General features: G+C 43.4%; 1 protein-coding gene across 2 annotated transcripts in view; it reads right to left on the reverse strand.

The window, feature by feature from the left end:
• Positions 1-19680, reverse strand: part of tenm2a (teneurin transmembrane protein 2a) — a 179992-nt gene that overhangs the window by 142445 nt on the left and 17867 nt on the right. Inside the window, exons 2-3 of one of the 2 annotated variants that reach the window (XM_078261257.1) lie at positions 6522-6566; positions 4844-5137 (exon numbers count right to left, since the gene is read on the reverse strand). In XM_078261257.1, the coding sequence (XP_078117383.1) occupies positions 4844-5137; positions 6522-6566 (339 nt within the window). The remainder of the gene's footprint in view (positions 1-4843; positions 5138-6521; positions 6567-19680) is intronic. The other variant, XM_078261258.1, reaches the window with a different exon arrangement.

The raw sequence follows: 19680 nt of genomic DNA on the forward strand, positions 1-19680 counted from the left end.
ATAAGTGTTGCTTGAATTTGATAGACAGGAACTGCATGGACCGAGTTACTGGTGCTGAGAGTGCTGAGGTGGAAAGAAAATGCTCTTACAAGCACTGTTTGACATATAATTACAATATGTATCCCAAAGTATAGAGCACTTTTTATTCAAAATTCAAAATGATCATGATTAAACATTATCTTAATTTACCTTGATTGCAAGACAATCCTTTGAGCGCTTGAAATATTCCCGAAAGTAACAACACATCAGCCGACTTGAACGTGGTTGATTTGGTTTGATTTATGGTGGGATTCGTGTGGTACATTAAAAAAGAATAAAGACGACAGCGCGGGTGCAGGCACTCTGCCACCTGTGCTAGCAGATTTGATTAGTTAATCAGGAATCACTTTGCCCAACACAGCTTTTATAAAGCATAATTACAGCTCCAGCTCCCAAAAAAAACAACAAAAAAACTTTTGACTGCAGATGTTTTAAGGGGCATTTTGAAAGTTATTCTGCTTTGTCAAAAAAGAGAATTAACATAAAGTTTAAGCAATATAAAACAGCTTCTAAGAGTTAAAAAAAAAACCTTTGAGGGAAACCAGGCAATTGCACGGACATGGGGGCAGGGCTAGACAGAAAGGCCAGACTAAATTTAGCGCCACCTTTTCATTCTCTAATTATGAGATTAATACATCCTGTCACATACGTCACAATACTACCCCATGATTTATTATCCTGTCGACCAAATGGAGAGATTGAGCCAGAGAAGGAGGGAGGAGAGGGATATCGCCTAAAAGCAGCTAATCAGCATGCATGTGTGATTGGGCGGGGCCTCGACTATGGAGGGAGCGGCCAGTGGTTGTCTGTGTTCATAAAGTCGGCCGTATGAGTAAAGCCAAGATTTATTGACGGAAAACAATGTTGAAGTTGAATTAGATTCTGCTTGTTTCCTTAACAGGCTGCGCTTTAATTAGAGGGACACACACACACACACACACACACACACACACACACACACACACACACAAAGCATGTGTAGAGCACTAGACTATAGATTGTGGCCATAAAGTCAGGCTTTAGGTTTAAATCAATGTCAAAGCCTTATTTCATCTAATGCATGTTTTAATCATTCTCCCTCCTGATCAATGCAGTTTGGATGCAGTCATCAGGCACTGCTGTGGGAATTTACAAGCGCTCCTATTCTCCTGCCTGTGTTTCCAGACGGACGTTTTACGAGGCAGTGCACAGTGTGACAGTAAATCTCTTCCTCCACTTTGCCAAAATGAAATCTCCCATTGCCGCCCGCTCTCTATGCCCATATTTGTTTATCTCACTGTGTTGCTTATGCAAACGGAACTTGTATTGGCTCTGCCAAGCCAACGTTTCCAGTCTCTTTATTTTAATAGTGTCTGGAAGGGGCAATAAAAACAAAGTGTCTTTATTCAATACTTGACAATAAAGCTGGATGTAGGGAAACTTTGAAATCTCTAAGTTGCATTTAGACAACTAATTTAACAGGCTTTACATACTTGCCGGTAATTGGAATTTAGCAGTAAATGAAAAAAAAACAAATGAAAAAAATAATCAGAGTTTTTAGTTTAGAAGCTGATTTAGCAGGTGCCAGAGGTCTGCAGAGGAAACTGCTACACAGGTGAACCACAGCACATTGTGAATGAGTAGCGTGTTCACATGCACACTACCGTCAGGTGCCACTGTATATCTGCTGTTCTCTGGGTGCTTTCTTTAAAGTATTTACAGTCTTTCAAAGTCAATCTGTGTGTTTGCATGCATGTGTGTGCATATTATTGTTTATCTACTTTCACTGGAATCATACATGTACTGTGTTAATATGTTCATATTGTATCATCATTGATTTACAATCCCCACTTGTCCAAAGTAATGATTCATCTCAGCTTATTATAATAACCATCAAAATAACATGACTGAAGTTCTAATATTGTGTCATGTGACAATTGAACCATCTCCATGACAACTGCACAAAGATGGTGAGTTACGAAATATCAATACATTCCAATTCAGAAATCAACAAAGGGTTAGGGTTAGTCTTGCATACATTTGCCTAATTGTGAAATATACATCAAAACTGATATTGGAAGAGAAAATCTTATTGATATCATAACATTGATTTTAGCCTGTTGCTCAGGCTCAGTGCATGTATTTGGAAGAGCTTGTGTCTGTAAATGTTTGATGTTTGTTAAAACTGTGTAAGTATCACAAAAGCCTAATTCAGCAGAATATGCAGAAAGCTTGTTCTAATGCCAGTCTTTATTTAAATATTTCAACAAAAACATACAGCAGTATTCAATGTTCTCTACACCAGTTGTGTAAGATGTTTTCAGTAAGGTTACGCTCACTTTATTTAAACCTTGCTAATACGGCGTTGGATTTGCCTTTGACTTAAAAATCACCTTTCTTCCCCATTCTGTTTGAACAGCATGACCATGTCTACATGCCTAAATGCATTGAGTTGCTGCCACGTGATTGGCTGATTAGATGTTTGAGTTAACGAGCAGTTGAACAGGTGAAGCGAATAAGTGTAAATGTGGTGCTAATTGTGTTGAGTCTAGCAAAGGCACCAGGCAACTTGACTGACGACTGTTATCTATCGGAAGAATCACACCCTTTAATTTGTTATCGACTCAGGTTTTGTTTTTTTTCAGACTTTTCATCTCCTCTAGAATCAAACATTTAAAAATAGTACACGTAGTTAGGCAACCTGAAAAATGAGAGGAAAGTCTCACTTATTTGTAGCTTATAGCTTCGAGTTAATTTGTATTTTATTCATTGTTATTTTTAAACAGAAATTGAGCAAAGAAGTTAAAAGAAATGGGCTGTGAATTTATCCAGCAATTACTCTGCAGCCAGTTGCCCTGCTGACATAAAAACTAGCATGCACACATGCTCGCAAACACAAATAGCACTTTCCCTGAGGTTTGTGATATCTGTCACCATTTCTCTGGGCTTTCTATTTTGGTAGTGAAATCTGCAATAGGGCACGCGCACACATTCATCCACATGTACTGCCCTGGAGGGGAACCCTAGACCCTTACACCGACACCTGTCAGTCACGCTGGCAAGTTGTACTGACAGGAGCATAACGAGAGATGGTGAGAGGCGCAGCATGAGCCAAGAGAAGACAGAAGAAGAAGCTTGAAAGATGAAGACGAAAGGCAGGAGAGGAGGTAGATGAAGAGGAGTAGGAGGAGGAGAAGCAAGCGGAGGTGAGACTTCTGAAGCTTGTTAGAGATGTGGCGAGATGAGAGTGGTGCCGCGTGTTGTTTGGTGTTTTAGCACGTCACCGTCTTTTTGATTTGTTAGCATGTGTTTATGATGTTGTTTCTCTGTCTGCCTCTGTCAATCTCTATTATTAGATCCTCAGATCCTCTTCCTGCTGTTTTGACACTCCTGTTGCTCCGGTTTCACACTCCTGCACACACATGCAGGGTTTAGGCTCATACTCATACTCATGCTCATACAGCATATACAGTAGAAAGACAATGACAGACGCACACATTTGCAAATTCAGCAGCCGCACTGCTCGGGGGCACACAGGCTGGTTAGGTCTAGTGGAAGAGAAATCATTCCTCTGGGTGCTTTGAGGTGTGACGTGCCTTCAGTATCAGATGTTCTGTTTGGAGGAGCGAAGGGTGATATTTCCTCTTTCAGAGCAACTAAATAACTAACGAATTGACTTGATCAGACACATGTGCATAGCTGGTGCTTTTATCAGGCTGCCACACTGCCTCTGATATCTTCATGCTGGCAAAGACAGCAATGCAGACGCCTGATCTACATCTCTGTTCTGTGAAACCATGAGACGAGCCGAAAGGTACGAGTCAGTGGTTCCCCCGGACGCTTTAATATAGAAGGCAAACTTTGGAAGTCTTGCATTCAATTGTATTGACTTTGATTTGACACGTTCTACATAATCAAAATATGAATGACCATACAACCCTGCAGGAGCACAACAATATCCATGATGAAATATCACTGGATAACGTCTCTGAAAAAAAACCCACAACAACAACTTTTGATCTCATACTGCAGCCAAACTATTATCACAATATAGGATTAAGAAGCTAATTTTACAAGGTCTGGAAATGCGGGCGACGGAGCGCTCAATGGCGTTCTCCTGGCCCTGAGACAGAGAGAGTGAGAGCGGCGGCTGATATCTGCGGCTGCTAGATTAGCTTGGTAATTAACCACAAAGCAATTATCGGGGAGTGGGATGGGAGGCGCGTCTCAGGGAAGGTGTTTCTTGATGTGTTTAATAGGTGTTGAGTAGTTTGATCAGTCGACAGGAGTTGTTTCTGATTCGGAGGCCCCCAGTCCAACAGAGGTTGATCCACAGCGGATACGTTTTTCCGCCGAGAAATCAATTAATTAGACTGTTGCTTTTCCTTCCATCCACTTTTCATTAACCTCCATTGACACCTCGGCGAAGCTGCAGCGCAGGTTTACGACGGCGTCAGGATTAACAAGGAAATGGGGAAGTTGGCAGTAAACAAAGTTGCCAGAGGATGGAGACTCATCACGTGGGGGGTGGGGGTCAGGGGTCCAACCACTGTTCTTCAGATCAGAAACAGACTCACACGCAATTCATATAATGGCTGTCTGTTTGAGAGGTGCTCTAAAGATTTCAACAATAGACAAACTTGCGTAAGATATACTTTCTCGCTCGGGGCCCAATTTAAACATTGACTATCCTACTATATCAGTCTGACGCGTCCTCCCCGATTTCTTTTGCACTCAAGTCTTACTCACCCCCTTCCTCACTTTTTTTTCAAATCAATGGGCCTGTATTTTGCTATACACATCTTTCAAGAGTCCTTTGTCCTACCTGACTCGTCGTCAGACTTGTTGTCATTCTCCGAGTCGGTGAGGGTGAGGGCAGAGTTCTCGCGACTGGACACTCCTGAGCTGCGCCGGGACTTTACCCTCCCTCGTCCGGCCCACAGCTGGATGGCTCGCTCTGGAGACAGCGGCCCCTCGGGGTCCGAGTCAGCATCAGAGCCGGCGCTGAGGGAGTACCCCCTCTGGAGGAGGCCCAGGTCGGGACAGTAGGGAACGGCAGCGGGGTGCGGAGGGGGAGTCGGCTCGCATACTCCCAGCTCAGCCAGGGTGAAGTTACCCCCTGCGAGGGAGAAAGTGGAGTTACATAGGTGGAGTGTGGGGAGTAATATAAGTAAAAGCAGCAAATGAACAACATTCACGCAAACAAATGCTCCCACAAGCAAACACACACGCATATCTAGCAAACAAACCCACAATCACACGCAGAGAAGCACACTAATTATGAAACTACGGAGGCGGAGGCAGAAAATTGGTCTTTGTTGTGGCAGGCAGGAGGGGGAGAGATGACGCAGCATGAATCAGGCACAAAGTACAAACTAGCTGCTGGAAGGAATATGTACTGGCCTGCAGGCCTGTCAAAGCTGGCTTAGAAGGCCTGCCTCCCTTGCTTTACTGCTCTGCATTGGCATTCATGAGGTGTTGATGGGAGATCAAAGAGCTATTCACTCGAGGCCTTTCAGACTGTAGTGAAGCTCCTTTGCTGCCTTCTGGTTTCGATCATCTCCCCACCTAGTTGCCATCACACGTTGGACCACAGGCTCCCTGAATATGCTGCAGTCTGCTGCAGTACCGGCCCAGCCGCCTAACACTCGCCCCCTCAAGACAAACCGACTCGTCACTTCCAAAATAAATATATAAAATTATCCAAATTAAAGCACATCAAAGGAGATCAATAAACAGTGCTGCGGCCCAATTAAATCCAAGCTGAGGAAAAAGCAATTAAGGAAAAAGGCATGCTCAACCAATTTATTCTCTATACTAATTAAAAGAGTATTGTGGATGCAATCGCTCACCATCAGCTGTTGGGGTAAAGGGATCGGGGGAAAAACAGTTGTGATTCACTTCATTAGCAGTTTGTGAGGGAGGGAGAAAGGAAGAGGCGAGTGAAGAGAGGACAGCATTGTGGTGGCACACTGTATGAATCAATGCGCTGGGAATCACACAGCTGTGTGACTGGGTTAACTGTGACTCATCAGGCGTACGGACGCAATCAGAGAAAGAGGAATTAAACAGATGAAAATCGTCTGGTGGATCTTCACGGCCCCTCTTCACAGCCTCGATGAAACTTGAGAGTTGTGCTGAAAAGAATTGGAGAGAGGGAGGGCCTGAAAGGAAACTAAGCCAGGGAAAGTGGTGACAGGCTCTATACTTCTACTCAGACAAACATATGGACTGGACTGGAGAGCAAAGGCGGGCCAATAACTCTACAGGTGGATTCAGCTTGTAGGCTACAGCTTGCCGAAGGCACCCAACACATCAGGGAATATTACCATTCCTCGTCTTCTTTGCTTCTTTGTCTTTTCCTCCCACTTATCATAAAAGGATCACAAAAAAGGAAGCTTCTTTACTATACGTGGCACTAGGGACTTTTACAATGTGTTGGTAATTTACACTACACCACTATTGTATATGCACAGAATCTAACTCTAGTGATAAACCCATACCTGAGATGAAGTATCGTAGGAGGACGGGAGAGAACTCCAGGAGGCCTGAGAGAGTAGAGCACATGGGTTCTTCCTTTAATATCAGTGAGCAAATCATCCTGAACTGAACTGCTCGCTAGAGAAGTGTCTAATCCACAATCACAGTTAAAATTATGCTTTATGCAAATCATCCCATCCAACTACAATGACAATAATTGGGCCACAAACACATCTTCTAGTCTAAACAAACACTACGTTGGAGCAGTTACACAACATTAAAGTGTGTGTGTGTGTGTGTGTGTGTGTGTGTGTCTGTGTGTGTGTGTGTACTCAACGTGTGTGCATATGTGCGTGTGCTTGCCACACATATCTAATGTTACATCCCACAGGCCACCACTCTGTACGATTAACATGCCATAACCAGTGATTACATATGCAAAATCCAATCACTCCTTATCACCGTCAGCGGCAGACACCCCGATGCCATAACAATCTACGTGTACTCAAAGAAAGATGGATTGGTGCAACGGGTTGAAGCAGACATGAAAATCTATCTCAGTTACTCCACAAATAGAAAACCAATTGCATGTTTCTTACATGATACTATGACAGATGCGGGGGCAATTTAATCAGATCACTGCAGTCCTCTTGGTTATGATGCTGTTGTCCTTCTTGAGTTTAATGTGTGTTTTGACCCTGGAGCAGCGTCCTTGGGCTTTGCAAACATCTGCATCTGTTCATTGTGTACATGCTAACATGTATGTTTGTCTGGCAGGTGATGACAGATCAGTTGAATGTGTTGTATATCTCGATTAAAGTTTGCTACAGGGTGAAAGCAGCATGATGTAGAATGATTCGCTTAATGCAGAGTGTAAGAAGGAGAGAGAAGTGAAACAAGAAGTGAAAAGAAGTAATGTGTTACGGAGTAGAGCTGTAACAATTCAAAAATGTTGTTGTACAATTAACTGTCTCCAAAATAATTGCGATTAACAACATAATTGTCTCTTTCAGTCAAATTAAGAAATATTTATTTATTTATTCATTACTTTTTTAAACAAACTAAAGTTTTGAATGAATTCCAGCATACATTTTTTGTAGGGCTGTCAATCGATTAAAAAATGTAATTTAATTAATGACATACTCTGTGATTAATTAATAGAAATGAATCGCATACATAATTAACGGTGCCTGAACTGATACTTTTTAAGAAAGTAAAAAAAGAAAAGAAAAAAAAAAGGGTACTAAACAACAGTTGGTGACATTAAAGAACGGCTTGTTTATTGCTAAGGCCATATGGTCAAAATTAAATGATTTAATAATAATGTATAACAATAACAATAACTTATTTCACTAGTAAATTGCTGTTGAACGACAAAAACAACCACCAGATGGGAAAAGGACATTTACAATAACTTCAAATGCACCACGAGGCTGTACATTACCAGTTTCATTGAACGCACCGTCTGTGTTTTTCCGACAACAGCAGCTGCAGATTGTTACATCCCGGTGTTGAATCCTCTACAGTAAAACACAGTCACACTTTACACCGTTTAGGGTTAGCTGTCAGCATTTAACCCTGTTTAATCCAGCTACTAGCTAGTGGTAGGCTAACGTTAGCTGCTGTCGAGTATAGTGTTAACTAGCTAGCGGTAGGCTAACGTTAGCTGCTGTCGAGTATAGTGTTAACTAGCTAGCGGTAGGCTAACGTTAGCTGCTGTCGAGTATAGTGTTAACTAGCTAGCGGTAGGCTAACGTTAGCTGCTGTTGAGTATAGTGTTAACTAGCTAGCGGTAGGCTAACGTTAGCTGCTGTCGAGTATAGTGTTAACTAGCTAGCGGTAGGCTAACGTTAGCTGCTGTTGAGTATAGTGTTAACTAGGGTGTTTGTGTTTCAGAGCATCAGAGAGAAGAGCAGACATATCAGTGGAACCAGATTTCGGTAGCCAGGGTTGGCAGGAAGAAGATTTTTACAAGTAAATGTTCTAATTAATGATCCAGGCAGAACATTCTCGTCTCCCTCCTTCATTTTACAGTCCAATGGTGCTAGAACGAATTACTATAAACGATACGATAAAACTATTTTTTTAATGCGTTATTTTTTCTTATTATCTTATTATTCTTGTTATTCTGACAGCCCTAATTTTTTGGTTATATCACCATTATGTGTCCCAGATATAGTAATAACACGGATACACAGCCTATGAAGTAAACAACGCTTCTTTATTATCATAAAAATTATTACAAAAATATAGAGTCAGACAGAGTTTTAAAAAAAAGCCTGTAACAATTATGTAATAATTGTTACAGGCTTATTACGGAGTTTCAGCGCACATCGAAACGTAATACAGGATGTACAAGAAAGGCCTTGATCAGTATATGCTGAATCAAAATCAAATAAAAATGGAAAAAAAGGGAATAACAAGAAGAAATCATCATCAACATCATTACCTTGCAGCATAAAGGATATATATATATATATATATATATATATGTGTGTAGATCTGCATTCAACTATACTATAGAGCGAAAGCGTCAGGATATAAAATGCTTCCTGGAATACTTTTCACTACTAGAGCAAAGGGCAGAGCGGAAGGAAGGGAAACAGGCAGTAACATTTGTGAAATGTGTGTGAGTATGTGCAAAAAAGAGAGCAAATAGGTGGTACAAATTATAGGTAACAGTCTACAGATGATAGCATGCAGTGAAACAGAATATGAGATGTACAAGTTGGAACTCAATCAGTATGCTCAATAAATTCAAATGGAAATGGGGCTATATTAAGTTTAAACAGGAATAACAAGAAAAGGGGAACAGAAGTATAACTGAAAAAAGTATGTTAAAGCCACATTTAGACTGACTTTAGTCTTGTGTGGAAAAACCCAGCCACCTTACAATCCTCTAAATGAAACAACAACATCTTGTCCGTGCCCTCACACATATCTGACCGTCAATCGGCAGAACGGCATAATTTGTCCGTCCTTTTAAAACCATTAGAAAGCAGTGCTGAAATTAAATACATTTTACTACATTATGGCGCTATGGTTAAAGTTGCATTATATGTAGGCACAAGAACAACTTGGTTAGGTTAAGGGAAACATCGTAGTTTGGGTTAAATGGACCGATCCTGCGACAGGGCAAAAAGAAAATGCAGAGTTGTACGGCTCACGGAGTTCAGCCAGGCTCCCATTTTGCTGCAATGTGCGGTTTCACGTCTAATATGCCTTCAAACCTCTACTCTAACTTCCTGGATCGTATTTCATTGCCTCACCATTACTTGGCGCAACACTCCCCTACCAATCCAGCCCCTAACATTTTTTAGCGCAACAAACTACAGGTCACACACTGAATCTTACATACTGACTCTGATTTACAAAGAGCCGTCATTTGATTGAAACATTACATGGTAAAAGCTCCAGTTCCACTTGTTTCTTAGCTCAGCAGGGACTTTAGCTCCCTGCACCTGAGCTACATCATCATTTGGAGTATTTATGCACCGCACGTTGTGTTTCGGAAAAAAAAGAAGTGACAGGGGAAAAAGAAGCATCTTGTTGGAACTTGAATACAACAGAGTGAGTGGGAATGGCATTTGCAGTGATCCATTAAACCACATGTACTTCCCTTAATAAAACTCATTATGGATGCGTGTGGGAGCGAATGCGTGCAACGTTGCGGTGTGTGTGTGTGTGTGTGTGTGTGTGTGTGTGTGTGTGTGTGTACGAATCTGAGTGTTTGTGAGTAGACAGCTTTGTGGGATAGAGGGGCCTATCATTAAAAAATCATTTGAGCTTGTTAGCAGTTTGACAGGCAAAGTATAGGCAGCAGGACTCTGCATTATGCTGGTTGACTCTCCCTCACCCCGCCGTGTAATTCTGTATAGGATATAAAATAGGCAGAATGAGTGGGCTTCAATGCCTGCAATTATTTTGCTTTTTCCAGATCCAATAGTTTACACGGCAGGCCACCCTTGGACATGATTTATCAGTTTTTGAGCGGGCTGCAGTTCCGAACAAGTTCTGATTTTCCCTGAAGCGCTGAACTAGTGAACTGATTTGCTCCTGGGTGGAGGATGCATCGAAATCAGGAAACAAATGCCACTGTGCACGGCAGGCTCCCAGCAATCCCCTGGAATGGCTGAAATTACTGTTAATAACAGTAAAAGCCTCCTTTTCTTTGTCACAGCGAAGAACATGCTAAAATGTGTGGCTAATAGCAGCCAAAAATGTGTCATTTCTCAATATTTTCCATTTTCATTTGCATCCAATTCAGAATTCATCTGCACTGCACTTTAGCACCCCTGTTAAAAATGAATTTCTCTTTTGTGTTTTCTTTTCTGTAAATTAGGAAGCAATAAAATATACATATGCCTTCCTAATAATAGAGAGCCTAAGTGAAGAAATGTTTCAACAGAAGTGGGAGTAAGAAAGATTGAGGAGAGTAGGAGAAATGAAGGAAATGACAAAGTAGAGACAATATAGTAGTTAGGACCCAACTTTCAGGGGTCTTCTGGGATCACATCCCAACTGATTCCTGTGTAATCGGTCTCACCTCACCGTCACTCAGGACAAGACAAAATGCATTTTAAAAAACATTGAGCTGCTCAGTTCGCTATTAAAAAATAATAGACAGAGAAAGAGAGCTGGAATGTAAAACAGAAGAAAAGATGGGAAATAGTACTGTTTTTTTAATTACTGTATTGGTCCGAATATAACACCCCCCCCCCCATCCTCTTTCAAGACTCATTTTTGGAAAAATACTTTTTGAAGACCAAATCTTGTTTTATAAAGAAAATAATTTTATTTGAAAATAATTCTAATAAACACATTGAATAAAACAAGGTAGGCTGTTGTTTTTAATATCTTTTAAATTAAATAATATTTTCAATATCTGTTTAGATGAAAAGTGTCACATTTAAATTAATGGTAAATATTTCCAAGGCCTTCAGCTGAATGACTGCTCTGGTAATGGGCATCCCATTATTACGTAATCACACACTCTCCTGTCAATCTCTTACCACGGTAAGATTTTCTCTGGCTGTTTGCATTTTTAGACGGTGTATCATCTCCATGACCTCTCCGGGAACCATCACCTTATCGTGGTGGAGAGGTTTGTGTGTCCCTATGAACCTGAGGGCTGTGTTGTCTGGAGCTTTGTGCTCCTGGTAGGGTCTCCCAAGGCAAAGTGGTCTCAGGTGAGGGGCCAGACAAAGAATGGTTCAAAAACCCTATGAGTGACTGAGGAAGAGATGGAGTGACCCTGCCCGGAGGAAGCCCGGGGCCCCCGTCTGGAGCCAGGCCCAGATGGAGGGCTCGTTAGCGACCGTCTGGTGGCCGGGTTTGCCACGGAGACTCACAAGCCCCCGGCTGAGCGCTGCTACGTTGGAGTTTAACCCGGTGGACGAGAGGGTCGCCTCCCTACGCCTGCGGGTTGTGGGGGGGAAAACTCAGACTGTTGTTTGTGCATATGCACCAAACAAGAGTTCGGAGTATTCGGCCTTCTTGGAGACCTTGAGTGGAGTCCTGCATGGGGCTCCAGTGGGGGACTCCATAGTTCTGCTGGGGGACTTCAATGCGCACGTGGGCAATGATGGAGACACATGGAGAGGCGTGATTGGGAGGAACGGCCTCCCTGATCTAAACCAGATTGGTTGCTTGTTGTTGGACTTCTGTGCTAGTCATGGATTGTCTATAGCGAACACCATGTTCGAACATAGGGATGCTCATAAGTGTACTTGGTACCAGAGCACCCTAGGCCAAAGGTCAATGATCGATTTTATAATCGTTTCATCTGATCTGAGGCCATATGTTTTGGACACTCGGGTGAAGAGAGGGGCGGAGCTGTCAACCGATCACCATCTGGTGGTGAGTTGGGTCAGGGGGTGGGGGAAGACTCTGGACAGACCTGGTAAGCCCAAACGGGTAGTGCGGGTAAATTGGGAACGTCTGGAGGAGGCCCCTGTCCGACAGACTTTCAACTCACACCTCCGGCGGAGCTTTTCGTGCATCCCTGTGGAGGCTGGGGGCATTGAACCCAAGTGGACAATGTTCAAAGTTTCCATTGCTGAAGCTGCGGCGAGGAGCTGTGGTCTTAGGGTCTTAAGTGCCTCAAGGGGCGGTAACCCACGAACACCGTGGTGGACACCGGTGGTCAGGGAAGCCGTCCGACTGAAGAAGGAGTCTTTCCGGGATATGTTATCCCAGAGGACTCCGGAGGCAGTTGCAAGGTACCAAAGGGCCCGAAGGGCTGCAGCCTCTGCCTCTGCCTTTTGAAAGAGGCAAAGCACCGGGTGTGGGAGAAGTTCCGAGAAGACATGAAGTAGGACTTTCGGTCGGCACCAAGGTGCTTCTGGAAACCCGTTCGCCACCTCAGGAGGGGGAAGCGGAAAACCATCCAAGCTGTGTACAGTAAGGATGGGATGCTGTTGACCTCAACTGAGGAGGTAATAGGGCGGTGGAAGGAGCACTTTGAGGAACTCCTAAATCCAACTAATACGCCCTCTATGGTAGAGGATTGTCGTCAATTTCCCTGGTGGAAGTTGCTGAGGTAGTTAAATAACTCCACAGTGGCAAAGCCCCAGGGATTGATGAGATCCGTCCAGAAATGCTTAAAGCTCTGGGTGTGGAGGGGTTGTCTTGGTTGACACGCCTCTTCAACATTGCGTGGAAGTCTGGGACGGTGCCTAAGGAGTGGCAGACCGGGGTGGTGGTTCCCCTTTTTAAAAAGGGGGACCAGAGGGTGTGTGCCAATTACAGGGGTATCACACTTCTCAGCCTCCCCGGTAAAGTCTACTCCAAGGTGCTGGAAAGGAGGGTTCGGTCGATAGCCGAACCTCAGGTTGAAGAGGAACAATGCGGATTCCGTCCTGGTCGTGGAACAACGGACCAGATCTTTACTTTCGCAAGGATCCTGGAGGGAGCCTGGGAGTATGCCCAACCGGTCTACTGTGGGAGGTGCTGCGGGAGTATGGGGTGAGGGGGTCCCTTCTCAGAGCCATCCAATCTCTGTACGACCAAAGCGAGAGCTGTGTCCGGGTTCTCGGCAGTAAGTCAGACTCATTTCAGGAGAGAGTTGGCCTCCGCCAGGGCTGCACTTTCTCACCAATCCTGTTTGTAGTATTTATGTACAGGATATCGAGGCGTAGTCGGGGTGGAGAGGGGTTGCAGTTTGGTGGGCTGGGGATCTTATCGCTGCTTTTTGCAGACGATGTGGTCTTGATGGCATCATCTGCCTGTGACCTTCAGCACTCACTGGATCGGTTCGCAGCCGAGTGTGAAGCGGCTGCGACCCAAGATCCAGGGTACAAGCGGCCGAAATGGGTTTCCTCAGGAGGGTAGCTGGGGTCTCCCTTAGAGATAGGGTGAGAAGCTCAGTCATCCGTGAGGAGCTCAGAGTAGAGCCGCTGCTCCTTCGCGTCGAAAGGAGCCAGTTGAGGTGGTTCGGGCATCTGGTAAGGATGCCCCCTGGGCGCCTCCCTAGGGAGGTGTTCCAGGCACGTCCAGCTGGGAGGAGGCCTCAGGGAAGACCCAGGACTAGGTGGAGGGATTATATCTCCAACCTGGCCTGGGAACGCCTCGGGATCCCCCAGTCGGAGCTGGTTAATGTGGCTCGGGAAAGGGAAGTTTGGGGTCCCCTGCTGGAGCTGCTACCCCCGCGACCCGATACCAGATAAGTGGATGAAGATGGATGGATGGATCATCTCCATGACAACGCCTCGTTGTACTTCCGTTCTAACTTCTGACTTTAAGGCTTTCTTGTAGCTGGATATATTATTTGTTGCGTCTAAATATGAATGTGGGGCACCGGGGTAGCTCACCTGGTAGAGCAGGCGCCTCCTCCACGCAGCGTCCCTTTGCTGCATGTCATTCCCCCTCTCTCTTCCCTTTTAAGTCTAAGCTCTCCTATACAAATAAAAGCATAAAATTTTAAATAAATATGAATGCGGATAACGTTAGTGATATTGAGATGCTTGCTACAATTACACTTCTAGTGATGAATCGGCAAAAACACATTTTATTTCTCTGAGTCACTGCTTTGTTCCAACGCCGCTGGGCTCTCTCTCTCTTCAGTCACTCTCTATCTGGCTTGACCATATAACGTTACCGTGCTTTCGGGTGGTCATGAGGCTCCGTCTAAAACTTTCATTTCGACCAGCTGGTTTGTAACATTAAAATAAATTATGGATCATTTCATTTCTATGGTTTTTAGCTGACTTTACCAGCTGACTTCTCTGCTGGCTGTTGAAACAGGTGACGTCACCAGCCTCTGCGACTTGAACAACTGAAAGACTAGTATATAGGACGACATCACTTTTTCAGACGTATTTCCAGGTCTTATATTCGGACCAATACGGCAGTTACACACATTTCTCAGTGTCGACCTCCCTATTTTAAAACTCTCTGCACAGCTGTCTTCACACACAGGCAGAATGGAACACAAGCTCATATCCAAAAGGCTATAAATCTACTTGTTTATTTTGTTTTATTTTGTTTATTTGTTTTCGTACCTCTTTACCCGTCTCTGTGCTGCTGTTACATGTGAATTTCCCCCTGGGGATCAATTAAGTCTTATCTTGCTGGAATACAAAAACTAAATTACATACTGCGTGTATTATAGGACAGCTACTGACGAGGAGCAGGCTATAAGCTCATCGGAGTCTACAGTACAGATGGTCCTCCTCTCAGTCATCTCATCATCATCATCACACACACACACACACACACACACACACACACACACACACGTTCTCACTCTCGAGGCCACTATTCATCCTCTATCAGACACTTGTCTATCTCTGCCCATGTTTATGTAAATCACCTCTTCCAAAGTGTCCCCCCTCTTTGTATAGATAGTAATGAAATTAGAAAAAAAAGATAAATTGAGTAAACATATGCTAAATGAGCTGCAGATACAGTCCAGAGTCGATCGCTGCAGTTTGAGTGAGAAAAATCATAGGGAGTAAAATAGAGAGCAAAGCGAGCCAATGACGTAAAGGGGATCATCATAAGATGAGGTAGTGAAGAGTGATGAAATCCTCGGTCATGGTAAACAGTTTCTGCAGCAGGAGAGAGACGCAGAGAAAAAGACAGACAGAGGAGTACTGCGTATACCTGAATGTTAAGCCAACATAGTGGATCTGAAGAATGCACCAAATCAAGACAGACTTGTTTGGCTTTGACTTGAATATATGTTTTACAAAGGTCTAAGGTTAAAAGGAACACACTGAATTATTGGGACTTTATCTTATTCACTGCTACTTGGGCGGAGTGATTAGCGCAACACCTGAAAAGCACCATTGTTACTCTCTGCTCCTCACCATGGGGCTTCTCAGGTGCTGTAAGCAAATCACTCCGCTCAAGCAGCAGAAGTAGCAGTGCTTCACCTTCTGAGAATATAGTTCCCAGTTTATATACGGTTAGAAGATGGCTGTGTGTCATGTGACCTTGTTATTTGTACACGCTGTGACTCTACAAATCACAACATGTAAATAGGAACATGTTGGCGTTATTTTGTCACTTATTGGGAGCAGTAGGCTAGATGGAGCCGGTTACCTCCAGGATCTGTGCTAAGCTAGGCTAGCGGTGGGGCCGTCAGACAGAGTTACAACACGCACGGAGATGAGAAGAGTATGTCTGGACTTATCTAACTCTGGGGGATACGGTGAATAAGACAAAGTCCCAATAAGTTGGCGTGTTCCTTTAAGATTACTGCTGTCGGTGAGAGTTAGAATGGAGGTTGTAGGATTGTTGTGCAGCTGTAATTATCACACACACACTATTATTACTCTCATACACGCGCACACACAAACACAGTGCAGCAGTGGAGAATACTAATAAACATCTTCACAAATCAGGGTTTCCATGGTGATGAGGTGATTTACAGTACAGTAGTATATACAATGAAGTAGGGCTGCAGCTATCGATTATTTTAGTAATCGAGTATTCTACCGATTATTCCATCGATTAATCGAGTAATCAGATAAAAAATACTTAGTAAGAAATACTTACTTAACAGCTATAGTAAAAGTGTATTATTGCTGTTTACTAAACAAAAAGGAAACCTGTCTTTTGTATATATACACAAAAGACAGGTTTCAAGACCCTTAAAAAAAAAAAGTACATTTTTGGTGGCCCAAATGTTAATATTTTTCATCCCCTTCCCCTTCTTGCCTCTGGCTCTTTGCACTGGATATGCAAAAGAGCTGTTCACTAACCAGAGGGTAAATGTGACGGTACAAAGCTTACAGCAGGTCCTTTCAACTACGCTGTTCTGGGGGACACATTTTCAGAAGGCTAATACTGAGTGAGGAGAAAGAATAAAGAATGCAGACATCACCGGCATGACGTCATTCACGTGCATATTAAGTGGCCATGCTGGGGGGGGAGCCGGTTTGTCTCCGGCAGCAGCTAAGTTTCCAAAGATCAGTAGCAAACTAATAAACAGTTAGACTACAAACAGACAGCTTTCGTTTTAGCTCGTTGGTAAAACATGGCTATTAGCAGAGTAGCATGCTGTAGGCTAGTTGTGTAAAACAGCGCGGTGGACGAGCAACATTGCTGTTGCCAGAAAGCTTCGCTGCCGACCTTGACCTTGACCGCTGCTACCGGGTGTGGGGTTCTCCGTGTCCCGCTGGAGCTCCGACTGCAGGTCAAGGTCGGCAGCGAAGCTTTCTGGCAACAGCAATGTTGCTACGCTGGCCGATCCCCACTGATGAGGGTCCGTCTGTGGCTGCAGGACCTGGAGCTCACCGCCAGTGTTTCAGTTTGACTGTTAAAAAGTGTTAAGATAATTAAAAGGTATTTATTTAGAAGCGGGCTGGTTGGTTAGTTAGCTAACACTAGCTTGCTATTCCACCAAGCTTCCATGCTACATAAATAAGCCGGACAGAGTTGACCCTCATCTGTTGATAGAAACCCTGCTTTCCTCGTTCTGTTGGCTCAGAGCTCCACAGCCTAAGTCCACAGGTACTAATTAGTTTTGCACCAAATGTATCGCAAGAAGTGTTACAAAAGTCAAGACGCGCAGATTCGCCACTTTGAGATGCGAGAGAGCACATACGTACATATGAAGTTGCAGTGACAGATTCCAGAGGAACAAGTTTACAGATCGTGTTCATGCAAATATCAATCTACACATTTGTGAATATTTTTTCTGTGACTTCACATTCAGATCACATGTGTGTGAATATTTTCTACAAGTGCAAATTTCAATTTACAAGTTCAGATTTTTTGTTCTACAAGTTCTCACATTGTATTCTAAAAGCTCTCACCTTTTGCACCATATTTACCTTCATATAAGAAGAAGACACCCATCTGCTCTCTAATCAACCTGTCACCTCTTGTTTGGAGTATTAAAGGGTTTTATGATATTACTGTAGAAGGCTTTCTGTTCTCTTTGGCTATCTTATCTCAGTCATCACTCTCATAGTGTACGTCCACGACGAATTGATGCCAGATGCATGTTTCTGTTTCCTTCCACTTTCTTTGTGTTGGAATTTTAAACTCTGGTGGATTTGTGAGGACTATGGTTAACTCCTCAGATCTCTGCAGGGTAAATCCAGACAGCTAGCTAGACTATCTGTCCAATCGGAGTTTTCTTTTGCACGACTATTTTGCAGCAGCTCTGTGCGAAACCTAGCGCCGCACATGATGATTGTGATTGGTTTAAATAAATGCCAATAAACCAGAGCACGTTTTTCTCCCATCCAGGAATGCTGTGTGGAGTAGCCAGACCGTCCTCCGCTCCGCAGCATGTGGATGGTCTGGAAAATCGAGATTATCACTCTCATGACCATCAGATAAACTGCCTCATTCCTCAAAAAGGAGGATTATTCTTTGACTCTTATTTGCGGGATTCAAAATAAAGGTGTTTGCGGCAGATTAAGCTGTCAAGATTAAAATGTTTTATCTTGACATCTGGAAACTATAGAAATAGAAAAAAGTTAACAAAGCGTTAGCACACATATCACTTCAAACACTGACACATTCATTTGGGCATGTAAGGAATCAAGGTAATGTTTGTTTAAAAACAATGTCATGTTGCAATTGTGTGATCAAATTTAAATGTTAATTTATTTAGTGTTTCATTAAATGGTGCTGTTATATTTTCTTTTCAACGTTTGTCGTCTTGCAAAGTGCTCCTTGCTGTAGGCCTACATAGTGAGAGGCAGTAGCAGAGATACTGTTTGTTACCTTCTCTGTGTGACTGACATGTCGTGACAGGATGACAGAGAACACTGACAGCCTCGTAGGGCTTGGTGTTGATTATCAAAAGTCCATTACTCTCTCACTCACACACACACACACACACACACACACACAAACACACTCCATTGCATGTGGCATGTCATTAACGCCACCATTAGTAGCGCAGTAACGACCTAACAGCTATATCCAAATAGGAGAGTCATGGTCAAACACTTCCCACACCTCCCAGATGACATCCGTTCCTTTGGCTCCCGCCAGAGCCACAGGGGCCCTTCCACCTCATAATGAGGAGCCCAAAATAGGTGTGACAAATGTCATCCATCCCTGGGCTAGTTCTACTCCTACAAAGCACAGCAGTCTGGGTTGGACAGGACATGACAGGACGGGACATGACACAACACCATGCACTCGGGAGGAGGTCTTGTCACTGAGAGGTGTAGCGCTGAGCAGTGAAACACCTCTCACCCATGAATAGGAGGCTGAGTTGACCAGCCTGGGAGACGTACCTCACTGTTGCTTATAACACTGGGTTACTCCACTTACATCCACGAAGAAATCACTTTTGAAATGTAAGGCTCTTTAGGAATTCTGAAAAAAAATACTGCACACACTTCAAAAGGGGAATCTTTGAATATCCGTAGTTAGTCTAAAGATCGGACAGGGAGATAGGATAGGAGTTATAGATGTTCACTGCTGAGAGGTGGATACCCCAAAGTATGAATAAATGCAGATTCTGTACTACTGCCATTTGACAAGAATGACCATGCAGTGCATAGTGAATATCTACAGGGAGTGTGCACTGCTGAGCTACAGTATGTATGGATCTTATGCAGTATTCATTCAGAAATAGTGATATGTTACATATATGTTTTAATAAGTCATGCGTCGATATTAAACATTCTGAAAAATGTATGCCTATTAGTTCATCAATACTATTAATAATACCAAAGTAAATGAGATATCAACACATGCTGTTAAAAA

The sequence above is a fragment of the Sander vitreus genome, chromosome 10 (assembly GCF_031162955.1).
Source record: "Sander vitreus isolate 19-12246 chromosome 10, sanVit1, whole genome shotgun sequence".
Taxonomy (NCBI): domain Eukaryota; kingdom Metazoa; phylum Chordata; class Actinopteri; order Perciformes; family Percidae; genus Sander; species Sander vitreus.